The 14910-nt window shown below is 39.1% G+C and overlaps 1 protein-coding gene and 1 long non-coding RNA gene across 4 annotated transcripts in view; one reads left to right on the plus strand and one right to left on the minus strand.

The window, feature by feature from the left end:
• Window positions 1-657: 657 nt before the first annotated feature.
• LOC128732845 (elongation of very long chain fatty acids protein AAEL008004) overlaps window positions 658-14910 on the minus strand; it is an 87729-nt gene continuing 73476 nt past the window's right edge. For 2 of the 3 annotated variants that reach the window (XM_053826254.1, XM_053826253.1), the window contains 6 exons: window positions 13815-13898; window positions 12658-12714; window positions 6052-6157; window positions 5846-5982; window positions 5633-5785; window positions 658-3306 (listed from right to left, as the gene is read on the minus strand). In XM_053826254.1, the coding sequence (XP_053682229.1) occupies window positions 3004-3306; window positions 5633-5785; window positions 5846-5982; window positions 6052-6157; window positions 12658-12714; window positions 13815-13898 (840 nt within the window). In that variant the 3' untranslated portion in view covers window positions 658-3003. The remainder of the gene's footprint in view (window positions 3307-5632; window positions 5786-5845; window positions 5983-6051; window positions 6158-12657; window positions 12715-13814; window positions 13899-14910) is intronic. The other variant, XM_053826255.1, reaches the window with a different exon arrangement.
• On the plus strand, window positions 11116-14596 carry LOC128732847 (uncharacterized). Its single transcript, XR_008411845.1, has 3 exons — window positions 11116-11487; window positions 11884-12050; window positions 12117-14596. It is a non-coding gene; the product is annotated as an uncharacterized LOC128732847 (long non-coding RNA).

The raw sequence follows: 14910 nt of genomic DNA on the forward strand, positions 1-14910 counted from the left end.
CTTATCTTATCTCACACTAACGCAGCCAATACTTGAAATCATCCTGGAAAATGCCGATTGCTCAAATCGGTCATTTTTCTTGTCAACGGCCAGGCCAACTGCGCAGCATGTACCGCAGAGAGAATTCCAAAGAATTAATTGGAATTAAAAATGATACTTAATTCCATTCAACTCATTGAAATCAAGGGAAAGGAAGAAAGCGTGGACCTCCCGTACCAAACGCTTCCCTTGAAGATATTTATTAATTTACAGATTACAAATTGTAGTCGTTGGGAGTATCTTTGCTAATAAAGGTTAAGTGATACTCCGGACCCTCGGGGATGAACTTATGGCATTAACCATAGTCTGGCTGCAATAGGCCAAGGTTATAGCGCCTTTTTTCGCTCTCTGAAAATTGAAAAATTTCGTCTACCTGGCATCATTTTAATTACTTAGTAAAAGAATAAAATTTAGAAATAATAAAATATATGAATGCAGGAAAATCAAATAGATAAACGAGTGAAGTTATGAAACGACCTCACCGGCATTTGTTTCTTCGTTAAATAGGAAGGTATTGACATATTGACCAAAATTAAGTCGAACAAAATTTTTCTACAAACAGGTCGTACATCGAAACGAAAAGTTTACTTCTCCATTATTTTTTATTTATACCAGTTAGTCAATATATAGATCTGAATTGGTTTCCTAATGCAGCAGATAGAGGCTTCAGCCGAAACAACACACTGCACATGAGGTGCTATGCTTAGCAAAACATGAAGCTGCTGTGTATGTTATTTAAAATTGTTGGCGTGTTCTACATTCGACCGAAATGCAACACACACGGTTTAAGAATAATTCCAAGAGCAATGATCGGTTGAATAACAGAAAAGAAAGATTTGATAGTACTCTAAAGGAAGAACAAGGCCGGATCGGTTAAGACAGCGAAACTCAAACCGAATTCGGAAATTACCCTCACGTCTATTAGTACACAGTTTTGTTTTATATTTTTTTTTATAAATGAACTGCTTTGAACTGCTGTCAAAGCGTTTATATATAACAATTTAACATGGGCGATTTCTCTCGTTTAAAACTGAGTGCTAATCGACCTGAGCCTCTCGCTGTTAGCGGTTCACTCTTTTTACTTTGTACACTCTTTTCTACAGGCTTACTCTCCCTTTAGAATACTATCGGTTCGTTGATTTTCTCAGTTTGTACCATATTTTCCGACTAGCGAACTGCCGCGTAAAATAACATTGCAAACAATTGTGTAGAATTCGCATTTTCTACGTTTAATTTTGAATAGTTAATTCAAGGATGCTTCATTGCAACTGTAGAGGTTGTGTCAAACGGATCACGTATGTTCATGTGCGAGTGTGTGTCTTTGCCTTCGCATACACCTGGATAGGATTTTTTGTTCGTTCTAAATGACGTCTAGACTAATGGCTTGTATAACTGTAGCAACATTGACACAAAGCGTTTTTTCAGTTACAGTATATTTTTCATACCATTTTGTTTTCCTTACAAAAAATAAAGAAATCACATTAGAGTTTTTTCCTTCGTTTTTTTCTCTCTTTTGTTTGTCTAATCCTAGTATGCGCTGTCTCTCAGCTAGCGCCATTTTTGTTTATGTATATATTCTGAACTACCGTTTACGTTCTCCTGTTCCTGATTAGTATATATGTGTGTGTATTTGTTCTCACTGTTTCGATAGACGATGGTGGGAAAGACAGTAAAACCACAGCGCATTCCTAGTATTGAAAGCAGAACCGCACGAAACAATAGATAGATTACCAACAACAATAAAAAAAACTCATCCAAATAATGCTTTGAAGGACAACCAGCCATTGAATGCAAAAAGTACGTACCCTACTTAGCACTTAGAAAAGCGCAATAGATTATGACCAGCTACTGCTGCTGTTTCCGTTCCTATCTTTGTTTGTTTAATTTTCTTAATAGAGTCTTCACCATTATCCTCAGTGTTTACTTTGAATCCTTAAGCTTACGTCTACAATCTTTAGGTTAGCTAAACTATGTACAAGAATATTTACCAATCGCACACATTCAGCCATTTTACGCACTCACACTATGCTCAATAAATGAAACAAAAAAAAACACACACACGCACACTATTAGCTGCTGCTATCTGTTTGTCTACTTGCCACACACGTTACTAACTTTATTTAAAATATAAATAAAGGTAACATTTTTTTTCTCTATTATAAGAAAAATCAAGAATTTTGTTTTGTTTTGTTTAGCTTTCGCGCAACTTGATTTCCATTGCTACCCACTGCCACTGTGCTACTATGATTGTGTGATTTTCCTTTTTTTCCTTCACTTTTTAACCGCTTTCGGTCTGTTATTTGATTGTTTTTAGCTTATATTCTCTTTTGTATCATTATCCAAAACAGTACAAGTTTAACAACGTGTTATATTTTTTAGCATGTTTTATTGCCGAATGTTGTTTTGCGGTTCTCATTCACACACCCCCAACCACTCGAGTCGTTCGATCGCTTTCATACACCCACCCACCCACACACACACAGATTCACCCTTAGCTCTACTCGCCTAAGAAGTAATTTCTCATCTTTCTCCAATTAAATATATTCCTACGGAAAAAGGGTAGAATAGCTTTTGTCTCAGTGCCATCAATCGGTGTGTTGATGGTTGTGTGTGTATGTGTAATGATTGATTAAACAGTTGCCTTGATCGGAGGGAGAAAAGTTTTTTTTTGATTGATCATCTGTTGTTGGTTTCGATTGAACGAATAATAGAATGGGGCAAGCGAAAAAGGCGTTTGGGGGAAAATGGAAGAGTAGCAAAAATTGAACGGTACGCTTGGGTGACATTAAAGAAATTCTATAATAAATTAATTAATAATAACAATAGAAACTGCTAAGCGTGCGTGGAAGGGTAGTAATAGTGTGACGTGTTGTTGGTGGCTTGTGGGGAAACGGGAAAAACAAGTTTTTGTTTTCACTGCGGAAGAATGTGGATGTGTGTTTGCTGGTGTTATAATATTCGCTATTATTGGGCCGGATTGCGGCTGCTGGGCTGTCGTTGCGTGATCTCAATCTCCGCCGGTAGGTCACCCCGCACGTAGTAGTCGGTTGTCTTGGTGCCCCCGTTGGACAGCAACGATCCGTTGGTGCTGCCGTTGCTGTAGTGATGAACGGTTCCATTCTTCCCGTGGTGATGGCCGTTGGCTAGCGGTACGGCACTGCCGTTCGATGAGAGACTTCCGTTGGCAGCACTGCCATTGAGCAGGGCCGCCGCTTCCTTCTCTTTCGCCGCTAAAGCAGCTGCTGCGGCCGCGCGTTCTCTCCTCTCCTGCGTGGTTGGACATTGGAAGAAATGAAACAAATTTTTGATATTAATATGATGCACACGTTTTAAAGATATTTTGTTAAAATCAGTATTTTTGGAAACTGTAAGTTGTACTTAACTTAACTTAACTGTAACCAATGGAAAAAGCGATCATTCGCTTACTCTCTTAAATTGACTTCGTTTCATTGTTACTTTACATGACAAAAATGGAAGTAAGACAGTTAATTTGATACTTTTGACTGCCAGGTGGCCTCATCGTTCAGCGCATTGAGCTGGGAGGCTGTAACAATTGACCAAACGGTGAAAAAGCACCTGACTAAAATGGACAATTTTATGCGAAAGCGTCAGTCGTGGCCAACCGCGTCGGAGCAACAACCCTAGTAGCACAGTTGTTACAAACGAGTTGTGGCAACCGATTTGTGACTAATTTTAGTCATAAATGAGTTGCTGCAACTAAAAGTGCCAAATATGTGCTGCTTGGGAAGCAATCACCCAGAGGAATCAGCTGAAGAGGCTGGCGAAAAACATCTTTCCTGCAAAGCGCGAAGTCATTATAATGGATGACGAGACCCACACGAGACGCTGGACGGCAACGACAGGCAGCGGACTTCATCATGAAGTTATCACGCGCAGGACGATGTAATTTTTTGGCCGGACCTGTACACGACCAATTATGTCAAGAGCACATTGGAGGGCATGGACCAGTTGAAGATAAACGTACCGAAGATCGCAAACCCTCCCAATGTCCTCCAGGAGCGACCAATAAATTTTTTCGTGCGAATCTCAAACGGAAGATCTATTCCAATAATTTCTTAGCCAAAACGGAAAACCAGCTGATTACCAAGGTTACAAAAGAGCTGAAGAGCATGCCGATATCTATCTTTTCAGTACAGGACAGGGTCAGTACGCCCTCTACGGATGACGGTGGTAACTTTTAGGTTGTATATGTAGTCTAGCATCACAACTATACTGACATCATTGTATGACATCGTACATCAACATCACACGCATACATCCTTTCAGATGGTTGCAATTACTAACACTTATAAGCAGTAGTAACTCCCTTGGGATAAGAGATGGCGTTAGTAGTAACATTTTTGCTGTGTATACATATATGCGAACCTCCTTCTATGCCTAATATTGAGTTCGGGGGTCTTCGGTTTAGACCAATCGTAATAAGGCCGCCCGGTAGGGCGTCGAAGCATATTTGTAGAAGGCTTAATAAACGTAGGAGGGCTCTGCGAGTCGTGATATAGTAATGAAGAAATGCAGTGTAGATTACAGCAAACACCGATTAACAATAGATTAACAGTACTGGTCGCAGTGCCTCCCAGTTGGCCTCGAGGTATGATGCTGGCTTAATAAGCCAGTCGTCGTATGTTCGAACCTCGACTGGGAGAGGCTGTTAGAGTCAATAGGATCGTAGCAACTGGCCCTACACTTGTCCTGTACTCCAACAGCTGGCTGCAATGTCTGTCGTATAAAAACAGAAGGTCAAGTTTCGATAACGGAATGTAGCAGCTAGGCTTTCACCCCTATTCTGTATTTCGAACGAATCTTTATTTCGTTCGACTTGTTTCGAACGAGATGTTTTGCCCATTTGATTTTGCTGGCGGAAATTTCGTTCGAAAGAACTTTCGTTCGATATTCCAATTCGTTCGAAATACAGAATAGCGGTGTTTGCTTACTGGTCGCAGTGAAGAGTCCATACAAGAACTACTTTGACCACTTTGGCGATATGGTTGCTCTTGCTATTTTGCTGAAATATTCGAATCAAAACGTTTTACGATCGGTCGTCGTACACCATTTCGGAACATCCTTCACACACACTTTTTGTAATTATGTGACATTAATTGCAAATGTTTAGTCCAATACTGTATACATGTTTACCATATTTTAATTTAATTGGCTATTATCATTTTTCATGCGCAATTACAGGCCCGGTACTGTTGACACTAGAAATCTTCTCATTCTTCTAGAAGAAGTCAATCAGCACTTCAACTTTGCCGCCTGGATTCAGTCAGTAATAAGTACTTCAAATTGACATGCATAACACAAACAGTGCTTGTTCAAATAACTTCCTCAGCGGATACGGAATGCGTCAAAAAGTAATCGACAGCAATGGGACCGCACCGGTACCGAAGTTTGTCTTTGATCCAGTGCAATTTTTTTTTGGGGTAAACAAGGTTTCGTCGAACTGATTGGTTAAAATATTAACTGGTTGGCGGCTTCTACTTCTGAAGCAATAAATAAATGCAGAAGTTTTCCAAATAAACAAATGGCAACTGTCCTGTCGAAAAGTTTACTGCGACATTTTGTGTGAACTTACCTTGTTCGCTTTGTACGTGCTCTGGTAGAATTCGTTGAACAGGAAGAAGAACATGACGGCGTGCATTCCGATCCACCAGACGAAAGCCTTCGGATAGTTGCAGTCGATGAACAGGAGCTGGAAAGCATGCACCATAATAGCAACGAATTGGACCTGAAAAGGAAGGCAATCTTTGGAATGAAACGCTCACTACCGGGTTGGGTTAGAACTCACCATCTGCAGGGTAGTTAAATACTTCTTCCACCAGAGGTATTTTTGGAATTGGGGTCCGAGGGCGGAAAATAGGTAGTACGTGTACATAACGATATGTACGAAGGTGTTGAGCAGTCCGAAGAAAGTGCTGTGGCCACCTGAAGAATAAGAAAAAAATGTAAACAATTCCCGGGCTAGCTTCGGGACACCGGAGTACGAATACGAACCTGGAGTAAACTTAACGCCGAACCACACAGACATTGGCATGCATCCGTGGTGGATCACGTGTAGCGTTGACACTTGACTAGTTTTTTTGCGCATCACAAAGAAGAACTGGCGGTCGATGTGATCCGAGCGTCCGTCCAATCAAGCAGCAGGTATGCAAATAGCCGTTAGCCGGTATGAAACGAAACGAACGGAAATCAATTAGCGGTTAGATTGATGGAAGTGCTCGTTAGGAATGTAAATTTTAACCAAAACCTTGGTCTGCCGGCGATTAACTGCGTGAAACGCAATAGGTTCGATTGTGGACGGTGTGCTATGATGGGGTTAACTTACGGTGACGAGTGACCGATGAATTTTTGGGGCCGAAACGGTGAATCTTGTGAGCCAAATTGACCGTAGCTTTATGTTGCCCGATAGCGTTTTTACAACCGTGGGGAAAAAATGTTACCATAAAATAAAATATGGATATCAACAGAAAATGTTTGATTTAATTAATTTTATAACTGATAGTCTGTTTCTTTGCAGTTACCCGCATTTTAATTAGGAGGGCTTTTCTATTTTGGGCATGTTAGACATTTGGGACAAAATCAAACGAAAATGTTCGAAATAAAGTACACGTAACGCATTGTCCAAAATAGGTGGATAACCCTACTGTTTGTTATTTTCTTCACTGCTTAAGGTGAAGGTCGTCAGAGTTCAGTTGCATTTTTGATTGATTTCAGTACTTTCACGACGAAAACAGAGTTGCTATTAGTAGGTAATAATCTGTTATGAACAATTATGAAACGTAGAATCGCGTATCTATTTTTGCTGCAGAACGAGATCCGACAGTAATTCTATCACATAAAATGCTGTTTACGGTGAATTTTATTTTCAGTGAATTTTATAAGTATATTTTCGACACTTTACGACCGTTAATTTAATAGCGAACATTATTGGTCAATTTCATGCTCAACGTAAATATGGCATCACTCCACATATACGCCCGCTTCCTTGGTAACGTACAACAACGACGATCGCGGATGCGGAATAGCTATCGAAAGGAGGTGAAGTTTTTCCTATCAATTCAAGTGAACAGTTTGGGCAAAATCATTATAATATCTTACCAAATAACTGTTCGGGTGGTAAATTAAAGTTTTCGGTGTCTCAAGTTGAGTTTCGTGAGTGTAGTGACGAATGGAACGGCCGAAAAAAATAATGAAAAATCGACAGCGAAAAAGTGAAAATATAGTGATGAATTTTAGTTGGACAGAAATCTCAGTATTTAGTGTAATTTATGCCCCAAAAAGTAATAGAACCTATAAAATGCAATGTTTAGTGCTTCGAGTTGCAAGATCTTATTACGGCTAGCAAGTTAGTTGAACTAATTTTTTTTTTGGGATGGTTTCCCGAGTCTATGGGAGTATGTTGGTACACTGAAGAAGGGAAGGGGTGATATTCGAGGCCATACTGACTGCCATAAATGGAATTTGACGACCTTGTCGTTCAGATGTTTTTTTCATGGCATATTCATTTCACCTACGAGTTAATTGTCATCAAAAATCATTAGATTTTAAGCAGTTGGGTGCTTTCTGGAAGAAGAAATGGTGAAATTGCATATGAATTCCTTTTTACCCCTAATTCCCTATCGATGCAGACTGATAACATTTCATGCTAAAAATGATGGACTCGACTTAAAGTAAACATTGCAGTAAAACGATAAATGCAAAGAAATCAATAGAAATTGAAAAGCAATTCATCCAAAATTATGCCCTTTGATATCTTTTGAGAAACCTTTATATTGGAAGACTGTCAACAACCTCTTTATTCAGATTCCAGGCAGGGCGGAAACAGAGCCGTAGCGTGACATTGTGGCGCCCTTGGCGAAGACCCGACTTAGCACTCTCTCGTTTCTTAAATCAGTGTTCCTTCCAAGTTTAAAGTTTATTATTTTTGATAGGATTTTAAACCACCAACCAGTTTCTGAACCTAGACAATATTCTGAACTACATTTTTTTTATCAGTTTTTGTTCCAAATTTTGTAATAAATTTTGGAGCAGATTTGGACTAGATTCTGAAGCAGATTTTGGTCCATATTTTTGATCAGATTTTGGACCTGATATTGGACTACATTCTGGACCAAACCAGATCTTGGACTTGGACCACATTTTAGTTCACTTTTTTATCAGATTTCGGATCAGATTTTGAATAAAATTTTGAACCAGATTCTAGAACTGGACCACGTTATAAACAAGATTTTGGACCACATTTTTTATCATCTTTTGTTACAGATTTTGGAACTACATGCTGGATCAAATTTTGAAGTACATTTTGATCATATTTTTGACCATATTTCGGATCAGATTTTGAACGCCGATTCTAGACCTGGTCTGGACCACATTCTGGACCTGCATCAAATTTTTTACTACATTTTTATCATGAATCAGATTTTGAATGAGACTGTAAACAACATTTTTGATCAGGTTTTGGATCGGATTATGGACCTGGACCAAATTTTGGATCTGAAACAGATCTTGGAGCTACAGCAGATTCCAGACTAGGGTTTGTGTCACATTTTTATCAGATTTGGACCAGATTTTGGATAATATTTTGGTTCACATTTTTAATCAAGTTTCGGTCCAAACTCGGGACCTGACATTCTGGGCAGTTTAGATAACATTTTAAGCCATAAACCAGATTCTGGACCGGGTCCGTACTTTGGACCTAGACTAGATTGCAGACCACCTTTTTTATCAAATTTTCCAGATTTTGTAACACATTATGTAACAGATTTGAACTCGATTCTGGACCAGATTTCGGATCACATTTGTATCAAAGTTGGACTAGGTCAGTTTTTGGACCTGAAGCAGATTTTGGGCCACATTTTTAATCAGATTTTAAACCAGCAATCAGATTTTGGATCAGATTTTGAACCAGGTTCTGGATCTGGACCATATTTTGAACCTCGACTATATCGTAGACCACATATTTTTTAATCAAATTTTGTTCCAGATTTGGGAAAAAATTGGACTGGGCTGTGGACCATGTTTTGGACCATTGGGATTACAACATCCTATATTTGCACCCAACTTTTTGCCTAATTCCAGAGCCATTGTGGCGGCCTGTGGCGCACCCTCGTTTCTTAAATCAATGTTTCTTCGAAGTTTATTATTTTTTATAATTAGACTGCCATGCATGATTCTTACAGCTCGCTGTATCCAGTACTTCGCTACACTCGAGAGTGCCTTACTAAGGTTCAGGTCATTTTTGGCGCCCCCTAGCAGCTAGCTTCCTTGGCGGGGGTCAGTCTGGCCAACTGCACGCTACGGCGCTGGGCGGAAATTACCTTTACATCGATGAAGATGATTCTACAACATTAGCCTGAAAATCTCTATGTTATTGTTATGTCCCCGTAATCAAACGCTACTTGGTACAGAGACAAAACATGTAGTTTTATGTAACTAATTCGATTTATAACAAAGTGAAAATATAAACGTGGTTTTTGGTTGCTATCGTAATCAGAGAACAAAAGTCTGTAACTGCTCGAAAACCGAAAAAATCGAGCAGTTTTCCGGCTACTCGAATTTTCTGGTTTGAAAATAATCTGCGAAAATCTGCACACTTTTTTAGGAAGTCTGTGAAAATTTAAAGAGCTTCGAACAAAAATCTGCACCAAAACAATAAAAGTCATAAAAACTGCAAATATCTGCAAATTTATAATGATCTGCAAGACCGTTCCAAAAATCTGGAATTTGCAGACAAATCTGCAAATCTGGTATCCCTGATCGTAATATCGAATGACAACTCTGCTCACGGTATGTACACAGAAGGTGTCCATACCAAAGTATGTTCACCAATGGTACACTGTTAAGTTCTGTAGCAGTTTATCGATGTTTGGAACGTGCTGCTATAGATCATTACACGGGAGCTCCTAACCACACTTTTTTGACAGCACTTGGTGGTTTGTTTACGTGGTGTTAAATTTTGAATTGAGTTTTCTATCTTTGTCCGGCAGATAATGATAGAAATTTATAGTTTTTATTGAAGAGAAAGTGCCTTACATGCATTTTACAGAAATTGATGCAGTAATCCTTCACGAAATTTCAAATCGAAACTGCTGGATGTGACAAAAACATGTAAACAAACCACCAAGTGGTGTCATTTGACGGCAAAATGACGTCATCGCAAAATGATCTATAGCACTCTACACTCTTAATTGAGTTTACCTGCAAATGCCCTTAATGTGTAAATCAGATTCTGAGTTGTTTTCCAATTAAAAATTGGCAGTAGAGAGAAGCGAGTAGTGAGCAGCATGAACTGAGTAATGAGTGGTCGGAGTTTCGCTGAATCATCTTTATAAACTTTATTAAAATGGCTTGGCGAAAATCATCATACATTCTATTACATTGATTCATATTTGAAGAAAGCACACATCGACCTGCTCGAATAAAAAGACTGTCTTTTTTAGCTAATGAACAGCAATGAACAAGATCACAGCAAACAGTTGGTGTTGGTGTATTAGTATGATGTCGTAGCGGGCTTGGTAAACAAATACTTGACTTGACTGCACGTGACTGAAGTGAGAATCATATGCATCCGTCAAGAAACGTGTCAAGTATTCAAATTCGGACCTTTGCATGATCGCATGTTGTAGTTTCTCCCACAACTTCCCGTAACTCTCTATAAGGCATAGAAAAATTTTTGCTCGAAATCCCAATTATCCAATGTCCTGACATAAGCGTTAAAACAAAGTTTGCCGCTTGGGTTCTGACGGTGGAGCAGCGCCGTAGAGGGTATAGCGACGTGTCCAAAATTTTGACTTCCAACTTCGTCTGTTAGGACGATAAAAATAGCGATCGGTACTCTGCGCCGAATGGTTGTTTTATTTGCGATAGCAGTCACGCCTGGGGGCCGTACAGTTTGAGTTTGATCAACCATTCCTCCGCCATGATGATGGCGCGGTGATCATGACGGCGCTGATGCCGCGCGACGACAAACTCACATGCAAACGCTAATTGCGGCAAGTGTTCATAGTTGTTATGTGCACACGAAAAGAAAAAATAAAAGATACAGCGATGCAGTTTTTTTGTAGAGTTAGATAAATCTACATCGTAGAGAGATTAAACGGTAGATGGGCGTCTACTGGGTGTAAATTGCGTCAATTTCACACCCGCTATAATCCCAACAACTCATTCAAGTGATAGTGGTCCCTGTTTGGGATTCTCTTGTTGATCAATCACAGGAAATTCAATCTATTCAAGCAGGCCATACGGTTTTTATAGCTTATCAAACAAACGACGAGCTTCGAGATCAAACACGATCAGTGGAAAACAAATGTATGAATTAAAAAAAAACACATACAATAGTCGGGCTTCCATAGCACCGTAGAAGGTCATTTCGACAAGGTGAAGTGCGTCGTCGTTCAATAATTAGCTGTCAAGGATGATTCTTTGCCAAAGGTAAGTGCACTCAAAACCAACTACATTCTGTTTTGTGCAGTTCGCGAAATAATAGCACATTCAATATCGGTGATAATTACCCGCCGAACCCGTCAGCACTTTACCTCCAGTGCGCTCAAAGTCAAGAGCAGTTCGGTAAATTAGATATTAGACATTAGACATGGCCACTCCACGCTTCAGTGGTTCAATATTTAGAAATAGTTTGGCATAGAATGTAACTAGGTATATCAATTTGGGTTTTCCATTGCGACCAATAATGGAAAGACAGTGTTCGCAATGTCGTTCCAAAATACTGCAACTGTCAAGTTTTAAGGCACTGCTGAGGGGATCAGAACAACGGCGAACAACCCCTTAAACTCGATTATGAATTATTAACGAGAATGTGAATATTTATAGAACTCCACGGCACGTTTCACCACCGCTGCTGGACCGGGTGGATCTGTGAAACCTCCATCGAGATGTATGAGTGAGTGTGTGCGTGAAGACGTCTATCGAATCCAAGTAAATAATTGCTTATCCGCGGTACGGACAAGCAAAGTGGAAGCTAGAAAAACCTGCGCGAGGTAGTAAAATTAGCGTCATAAATATTTGGGTTTTATTGAAGAGTTGTTTGATATTCTCACATATAGACAGACGGTAGCCAGAAGTACCCAGCGTCTCCTTCGCTTCGTCCAGCACAACTTGGAATGATTTCCATTTTTCAATTCATCGCTCGGCTAAATAAACTGCGCAGCAGAGCCAAAAGGAGCTCCAATCCATCAGAGATGAATCAAGGAGTCGTTGAACGGTGGCCGCAAGGGGCTGGTTTATCGAACTTGAACTTGACAAACTGTTTGAGGAGTCGCTTGCTGTGATCATTACAGGTGGTGGTGGAAGAATCAATTAAATTAATGGGTAATTTATTATTCGGCTACGATCGTAAAACGCGGTTTTCTTTCCTGGAGTTGGCAGTAACAAGTGCAAATATTTTACCTGTGTTTTTGCGTATGATTAAACGAACGATTTGATCTGTGGTAAATGGAAACTAATTCTGAAAAAAAAACATACATCGAAGGTCACTTTATATGGATCGCAAATCGGACACTCGACCACAATCGAAGGCGTCACATTTATTGAGGACATCAGGCAGACAGACCAGGCAAATTAAATTACAATTCAATGTACACTTACCGTATCGAAGAACTCAGTGAACTTCGAGAAGTAGTACCACCAACAGGCGTGCACCATCTGCGTGGGTGGCCGAGGTAAGGATCCGGTCCGATTGTGGTGATATTATTATTTTTTGTTCACATTACGGTTCACGAACCGTTTCAATTTACGACAGAGAGGAGAAAAACAACATAAAAAGAGCATACATTAGTAAAAACAGCACAAGCAAATGTCCCAGTTGGCACATAGGGACAGAAGCCTATTCAAGTGGATCCTAATACAGTTACGCACACGTTCGAGATGGGACAAGAAATGCCACAACTAAGTGTTGTGCAGGGATGTAGACCTAAGCAAAGCTAAGAGCGGGTTGTCTTTATTTTTTTATTGGTAATGACGTTGGAAGCTTATAGAAGAAGGCTCAGAATACAGTTGAAAGAAAGGGAACTGCATAGTAGAGTTGCAACTAACTATTTTACTGTTTTGTTTCATAGATAAGCAAAAATGGTGAAAAATAGTAGGAAAAATGAAAATTTAAAGTATAAAAGTACATTAAACATATAGATATAAATAAGACAGGATAGAGTTTGGTTTAAACTCTAGATTTAAACTTGGTTTGGTTCTCTGAAAACACTAAAAGGCTGCATTCTCTCATTTTAATTCTGATTTGAAATGCGGTTATTTACAAAGTTAGTGTTAGTTGTAGATAGTGTTTACATGTTTATGTCAGATTAGTGTTGATATGCCACCGGAAATGTGAATTTAACTACAGTATAAAGGTATACGAATGAAGTTGAACCTGTTACACCAGTGATCAAATGAAAGATGGGATAAATTTGGCCGAAACAAGGTGCGATAAAAACAACCCCACTTTTGACTAAACAAAACCCCTGAGTAATAACAATTGTACAAACACAACTACTCTAGTTAGAAGCTCATCTGACTTTCGTTTTTTTGGTTTTGGAAAAATGCGTATGACTACTGAATAATTATAGCTTATTTTGATTTGGCAATTACAAATAAAACTGATAGGAAGCAGTTTTTTCTCACACAAACACAAAGATACGAGCGGTTTTTATTTGTCAGGACGCAGAAACAACAGGCGTTAATTATTATTGGCGTTCATTCAAACAATTGTTCTGTTCTAAAGGGACACGTGCAATTTGGAATACTTAACCTACCCTTAACGTTTTAGGGTGGTTACTATAGTCGACCGGCTGACATCGGAAGTTATAATGTCCCGTTAGCCAACCCGATACACCAATCTGTGGAAGGCAATAGAAGAAGAATACAATTCCTAGTTAGTGCCATCGGGAAGATTTTACTCGTCGTCCGTTCAAAGAAGTGTCGCACTTTTCGAGCTTTCAGCGGAAGCTTCGATTATTTGAAATGGCTCTGTTTCGAAATTGGGCTCAGGTTTGATTTAACTTTATCGAACTGATCTGACTCAATCTGATAGTGACAAACATAAAAAAGTAGGCCATGAAACAGAACCTTTTCAAACTGGCAACCAACAAAACAAAAACCGAAACTGAAAAAAAATGTGAAAGGAAGATTTAATTTTGTCATAACAGAAGGTTGAAAACGTCATTCGTCCTGGGCGGTCGACGGTCATTGATGCAAACTACAGCGTAGATTATTCCCCTTCGGTTCAGAAAGTTTAAGATGGGCCGCTTGGTCATAGCAAAAACAATCAAAAAATCAGCGAAACTAGTTTATAATCTTGAGTTCTTCTTTAATGTGTTATATTATATTATATTCTAAGGCATTCCATAAAAAACAGTTGACCTTACTAAAAATAAAAATTGACGAACTAATACCATTCAATGCCTTTCTTTATAATGGTGAGTAACAGTAAAGTGAAAGTTAACCCGAATCTGGCCAATCTTTCTAATTTGAGTTAAATGCCTCACGCTAAAAAATCATACAGATTCATATGTAGAACCATGCAATATTACCGTCCTGTGAATTTTATTTTTTCAAAACTTACCTGCGTTCCAAATCACGTTATTTCAGATAATTGTATTTGTTAACGAAATATCGATAAAACTCTTGTCGAAAGACAAGCTTGAGTTGGCAAAAAAGGTTCATCTATTAAGAATATTCTACGAATGATATATGCACAAATCTCTAGTGTACCGATCGGTAACTTACTACGCTCAATCAAAAGCCTAATCTACAAATTTCAACCGAAAAACTTCAAACAAAAAACGTACCGCCTATCATTGTGTACCCTTGTCAAGGTGAGTCCAAATCCGTTTCCATTAGTACCCTGCA

This window comes from Sabethes cyaneus, chromosome 1 (genome assembly GCF_943734655.1).
Source record: "Sabethes cyaneus chromosome 1, idSabCyanKW18_F2, whole genome shotgun sequence".
NCBI classification, from domain to species: Eukaryota; Metazoa; Arthropoda; class Insecta; order Diptera; family Culicidae; genus Sabethes; species Sabethes cyaneus.